This window comes from Vigna unguiculata, chromosome 3 (assembly GCF_004118075.2).
Source record: "Vigna unguiculata cultivar IT97K-499-35 chromosome 3, ASM411807v1, whole genome shotgun sequence".
NCBI classification, from domain to species: domain Eukaryota; kingdom Viridiplantae; phylum Streptophyta; class Magnoliopsida; order Fabales; family Fabaceae; genus Vigna; species Vigna unguiculata.
In genome coordinates, this window is record NC_040281.1 from 61,447,123 (window position 1) to 61,453,643 (window position 6,521).

The window sequence follows — 6,521 nt, forward strand, 5'->3', positions numbered from 1 at the left end:
ATGTTATCGCGGGCATGCATGACTAGATGATGAAAAATAATAAATTTTAATATAAATTCGTAAGCATTATGGATTGACTTTTTGATAATAACTTAAAAGTCTCGCATTAGGTTTTTTAGGATTGACTTTTTATAATAACTTAAAGAGTCTCTCGTAATTATTATCATTTATTCAAAAATAAATTTTCTTAAAGAGTATTGTTTTATTTAGTAAGTAAACTAAAACTCAAGTTATTAAGTTTGATTGATTTGAATAATCAGAATTAGTGGATTAAACTCTAGTTTAATTTTGTAAAAATAGTTTGAGTTGGTGTTAGATATAGTTAGAGATCATTCGGACTTTCATTTAATGTTAAAATGCTCTAACTTAGAATTTGATGAGATATATGTAAATGTTAGAAATTTAAAAACCAAGCTATATATATATATATATATATATATATATATATATATATATATATATATATATATATATATATATATTGTTTTACATGTGTTATTAATATAAATACTTGATAAGTCTAATCCGAGAGAATACTAATAGTTTATCTGATGAGGGACTTAGTTCTTTTGATATCTCAGTTGCATTAAACTTGTATATAATTTACTCTCGATATGTTTTTTTTATGTAGTTGTAATTTATAAATTCATATAAACAGAATATAATGATAATAATTCATGACTCTAAAGGTTAATATTAAATTTTGTTATATAAACTCTTTTTAATATTTTATCGAAAAAATATCTTTCAATTTTCAAGTAAATAAATAAATATCTTTTGAATATTAAAAGGGTTATTAATTTTATTTGAAACATTGTTTTAGTATTGTGAAAATGGTTCTATTGCCACCAGATAAACTGTAACTAGTTTAGTATAAATATCGTAATCATAGACTTTTATTTTTTATCTTCCCTTTGTTACGGTTATTAAAAAAATATAAAAATATTTTAAGAGATAGTAATGCATAACTAATTTTTTTATGATATCTCTTATAATAAAGCAATATTAAAAGGTATGTAATTATACAATAAATCTAAACCGACCATAATATCATAATTCAAGTACTCTCGTTTAGAAAACAATTATATTAAGACAATAACTAATAAAATCAACAAAAATAATAAAACAAATAAAAGAATTGTACTACAAGATAAAATTTCCAGGGAAACAATTAAATTAAGATAATAATTAAAAAATAATATTATATAAGTCTCCACATTTATATATTTACTAAGTAGAATATATATTTATATTTATCCGAATGAACACAAAATATTTTTTGATTATGATCCAATTGATGATTTTTTTCTATCTGAAAATTAATTTACACCGACCTAGAATAAGAAAGAGGACAAGAAGAAAGAGCCAGAATGGAAAATTAAAAATTTCATATGAGAATTATGTTTGAAATTTTAAATTATAGACTTAAATAGAAGTATTCGCTGTTAAAGCTAACACATTCATTCACAATGATTTGAGAGTGACTAGACAACCTAACAACATAGTAAATTTACAACAAACCAAACCTAACCAAATTTTTGTTCATTAAAAGAATGCGTGGAGGATCACAATTGCAAGAAACGTGGGACAGACCAAAAAGTTACAAAACCATACAATTACCAGTTCTGCATATTTTACGTGTAGGGCATCACTTGCTTTTTCTTTGTTTTTTTACTAACTATAACGAAACCAACACTCAAAGGACTTCAAAAGTTAAAAAAGACAAATAATTAACATCCTCTTGAATTACCATAAGAAAAACGTTTCCATCAGTAATTATGGAAAAATATATAAAATTTAGAAAAAAAATCATTGATAGTAAAAATTTGCATAAATATATATTTTAGTCTATTTCTGACCAATAACGTAGTCCATCTTTTTCGGAAAAAAAAAAAAAAAACTGATGTAGGTTGAAGATGAAATATTATAAATTATTGAATATTAAATTAGTCTTCAAAATATATATAAATTAGTGGCAAGGCAACTCTGTCTTAATAAGCAATGCGTAGGAGAGTGAAACGTGAGTGTGATGCTAAAGCATAATCAATTTGATAACTTGTTTGGCTATTAATTATCGCATTTGAAATCTTCTCTGCGGTCTTTCCCTGTTCCGGAAATCGCATAAATCATCCTTAATTGTTTCGTCCACTTCTTCATTAGTTACTCACGAAACTAAAAAAGGCGACAAAATCGGCACTTGCCTCTCCAGAAAGCAACAAGATTGGTTGCTTCGATCCAATTTCTTTGTTTTGGACTGTTTTTGATGCGAAGAAAGAGAATTTAGAGCAGTTTGTGAAAAAAGGAGTTTAGACAATTGGCAAAAGCAAGAAGAAGCGAAGAAGAAGGAGAAAAGAATGCGACTTGGGAAATACGAGTTGGGTAGGACCCTGGGTGAAGGCAATTTTGGCAAAGTCAAGTTTGCTAAGAACACTGATTCTGGTCAACCTTTTGCTGTTAAGATCATCGAGAAGAACAACATCATCGACCTAAACATAACCAATCAGGTTTCTTTACTTCTCTTCCATGAAAAAGGATAAAACTTTCTTTCTTCTTTCTTCTTCTCCCAACTTCATTCAAATGCACTCTTTATGATCATAGAAGAATGAGTCTCTCTCTGGTTCAAATTGCAGATAAAGAGGGAAATAGCCGCCTTAAAGCTCCTCAGACATCCCAACGTTGTTAGATTATACGAGGTACTTCCATGAATTATATATATTTTTGAATTCCGAATCCCAATTTCTTGCATTCACTAATCTTATGCAAATTCCAATTCGCACCTGAATGCACAAGAATAAACTAAACTATTAGTGTTGAATTAGCTGAATTTTTTTATGGACTGAATCTTCTGAGGAATAAATTATGTATTATATAAATCCCTTTATAAAATTGTTGTAGTTTTTAAAAATAATTAAAGAGAATTAACGAAGACGAATATAGAGAAAAAAGGATAAGATGTTAATTTCGTTTAGTCGGTCATTACTGTTGATCTCACATGCACATCGAAATCCGGATCTGACAGGTAACCTAAGTCTGGCATGTTCGTTACGCCGAACATGTCAAATATCAGTGGCTTTGGATCTGACATAAATTCCAACGAAAACTTAACAATATATTTAGTGTGTTTTCGCAGGATGAACAATGAACATTTGAACTTAAGCAGAATTTTGTTCTTTCACGGTAACCTTTCAATACCTATATAAAAGCTACATTAATCTAGAATTACAACTGCATAACAGTGTTATTAGATTATAAATGTAGAAAACGTAGAATTCTAGCTTGTGAATTAGGTCTATTGATGTGACATCTCAGTATAATACTTTTCGACGAAAAAACAAAAACTATTATAACACAGCACATGCTTTTGTTTGGATGAAGAATCAACCATGATCGTGGTTTCTCTTAAATTTTAAAAAAATTAATTTAAAAAAACTAAAAAATGTTATAATTAAATAAACTTCTTAGAGTAAGTTTTTTTACAATAGTTTTTTACTCTAGTATCATACTGTGTATGTATATATATTTAATGTGTATATTCTGATATCACATACATTAGTTGAAGGGCATGGACGGCGGTGACAAATACTTTTAGTTCATTTTATCGTAATCGTTCACGCCACATTTGACAGAGAAAATTATTAGATTATGTATGATAACTATTGATGTGATTAATATTGATATAATAAATAATCAAATATTATTAATTTATTTAAAATTTATTATTTTATGTGTATTTTTGAGTGGATTGGACTTTCTAAGCACAGTATTCAATGAAGGTGGTGACGAATGATTAACATGTGGCACAGATACTTATTTGGATTCCACTCCAAAGTCCATTGCATCCCAATTGTGAAAATGTCCACAATTAAGAAAAAAGTGGCATGAGAACATGATTAAAAAACATCACGACCACATTTTATTCAAATCCGATGGTCCCTCCATATGTGTATAAATTCTAATGTACGAACACTATTGGCATGGCACTCAGTTGACCAAGATTTTGTTCTCTATGTTACTAAAAAATGCCAAGGGTTGGACCCTTGGCACATTAAAGTAATCTATTGTTTATGTATTCGGTAGAGTAATCTTCACTCTGCAACTTACAAATTGTAACATGCATTTCTGTCATTGATGCTTCTAATTATGATTGGTAATAATTATAATTATTATAATCACGCAGGTCTTGGCTAGCAAAACAAAAATTTATATGGTACTTGAGTATGTGAATGGAGGAGAGTTATTTGGCATAATTGTAAGACCAAGTCACTTTTCATTGATTTTGTTAGTCACAGTTAAAATTTTATACTGGTGTGAAAATGCTTCACCATATCTGATCTGTGACCAATGGCATTTGATGAGTTCTGTATTCACAGGCATCCAAAGGTAAACGTTCAGAAAGTGAATGTAGAAAGCTGTTCCAACAGTTGATTGATGGAGTGAGCTACTGTCACACCAAAGGTGTCTTCCACAGGGATCTCAAGGTTCTTTTTCTCCCTTTGCAAGAACAAATTGCACTACATAGTTATCTTTGGTCTTGCATTTTTCACACAAGTTCTGCTATGTCCTTGCAGCTTGAGAATGTACTGGTGGATAACAAAGGAAACTTGAAAATAACTGATTTTGGTCTTAGTGCTTTACCCCAGCATCTTAGGGTAAGATTTTATTATGCTTTTAATTTCAACCATTTTGGGTAAAGCATACAGTTTTGTGTTATTGGCTTAACCATGTGAAAATTTTCAGGGGGATGGATTGCTGCATACAACTTGTGGAAGTCCTAATTATGTTGCTCCTGAGGTTCTTGCTAATAAGGGCTATGATGGTGCAACATCGGATACATGGTCATGTGGTGTTCTATTATATGTAATCCTAACCGGGTGTTTACCTTTTGATGACAGAAATATGGTAGTTCTATATCAGAAGGTATATTCATATGTTGTTACCATGTTCTTTCACATGATTAGTATATCATGAATTCACATTTTCTCTTTTTTCTGTGAGGGGTAATAGATTTTCAAAGGAGATTTTCGGATACCAAAAGGGCTATCACCAGGTGCACAAGACTTGATAAAGAAGATCCTTGATCCCAACCCTGAAAAACGGATAACAATGGCTGGGATCAAAGAAGATCCCTGGTTTAAGAAGGGTTATGTTCCAGCAAATGCTGAAGATGAGGATGTATATGTTGACAATGAAGCATTTTCCATGCATGAAGCAGAACAGAAGAATTCAGGATCATCACCAAACCTTATCAATGCATTTCAGTTGATAGGGATGTCTTCATGCCTAGACCTCTCTGGCTTCTTTGAGAAAGAGGTGAGCATGAAATTCAGGATCACCAACCAACCCTTATCAGTGCATTTCAATTTCTACTTATACAAATTTTGTGCACAATGTGGTTTGAGTAACAGGATGTTTCTGAGAGAAAGATAAGGTTTACATCAAATCTTTCGGTTAAAGATCTGATTGAGAGGATTGAGGACACTGTGACAGATATGGAATTTATAGTCCAGAGGAAAAATGGCAAAGTATGTTTTTTAAGGCTGTTTTTATTTCTGACATACTTGCATATAAACTAATGTTTGTTTGCCTAAAAGAAACATTGACAACAATTTAATGTTTCAGTTGAAAGTGATTTGGGAGAACAAGGTGCACAGAACTAGTGGGTGCCTTTCAGTGGCAGTAGAGGTAATTCATGTCTAGAATGAGATAATCTTTACATATAGTTTGTTAATGCTAAGAAAAAAGTAACTTGATTTCAAATGTAACAGGTTTTTGAAGTAAGCTCATCACTGAACGTGGTAGAATTAAGAAAATCTTGTGGTGATGCTTCTGTATATAAACAGGTATTTTGTTCATACTCTTTTTCTCTGTTCATCTGCTGAAATCAGAGGCTGATGTATATATTTCTTCTTCATGTATCACAGTTATGCAGTAAATTATTGAATGATTTGAGTGTTCCCCCAAGCGAGCGCTTGTGAACTCAGCAGCCATGTAAATGCCACGGATAATGCATTATTGTAATTATTAAGAGCAAGAAAAATGCAGAAATGTTAGATAGGGATGGCTGCACTTTTGAGTTGAGCAATTCATCAAACAGATGAAGTGGGAAAGATCTGCAAACTTGATTATTCTCTTTTACAATGTTGATTTGTTCTTCATATAGTTTATTTTAATAATTTTTAAAGTTATTATCAATAATGAAAATAAAAATAAGTTCAAATTAAACACAATAAAATTAAATATATCTAAACTAAAAAATATTTCTGATTTGTATAATTATTGAACAGATTAACTAATATTTTTTTTGGAAAGTTATTATGTTAGATAAAATTTTACTTCAAAATTTTCTCTATTTGCTTGTCTTGTGTTTAAGACCTCGAGAGATCTCCATCGTGATATTTTTTAAAAGTTTAATTAGTCGGATGAAATTCAATTCACTTTCGTTTAGATATGACAGATGTTAATAATTTTATTCTGAAAAAGACTTAATTGAGACATCTTGTCAAAATTTAGGACTCAATTGA

The 6,521-nt window shown here is 30.1% G+C and overlaps 1 protein-coding gene across 1 annotated transcript; it reads left to right on the forward strand.

Annotated features, from left to right (window-relative positions):
- The first annotated feature begins 1,997 nt into the window (after positions 1–1,997).
- Positions 1,998–6,134, forward strand: LOC114177828 (CBL-interacting serine/threonine-protein kinase 1-like). Its single transcript, XM_028063397.1, has 11 exons — positions 1,998–2,504; positions 2,631–2,693; positions 4,178–4,249; positions 4,371–4,478; positions 4,569–4,649; positions 4,738–4,917; positions 5,005–5,310; positions 5,406–5,522; positions 5,620–5,682; positions 5,766–5,840; positions 5,922–6,134. The coding sequence occupies exons 1-11, from the start codon at positions 2,355–2,357 to the stop codon at positions 5,973–5,975; spliced, it is 1,269 nt and encodes a 422-aa protein (XP_027919198.1). The 5' UTR covers positions 1,998–2,354; the 3' UTR covers positions 5,976–6,134.
- Positions 6,135–6,521: the final 387 nt, after the last annotated feature.

Excerpts from the sequence above, each read along its gene's own strand:
- LOC114177828 (XM_028063397.1), top strand. The coding sequence starts at position 2,355 with ATGCGACTTGGGAAATACGAGTTGGGTAGGACCCTGGGTGAAGGCAAT. Across the intron at positions 4,650-4,737 it reads CTTTACCCCAGCATCTTAGG|GGGGATGGATTGCTGCATAC; the intron begins GTAAGATTTTAT and ends GAAAATTTTCAG. Across the intron at positions 5,841-5,921 it reads ATGCTTCTGTATATAAACAG|TTATGCAGTAAATTATTGAA; the intron begins GTATTTTGTTCA and ends CATGTATCACAG.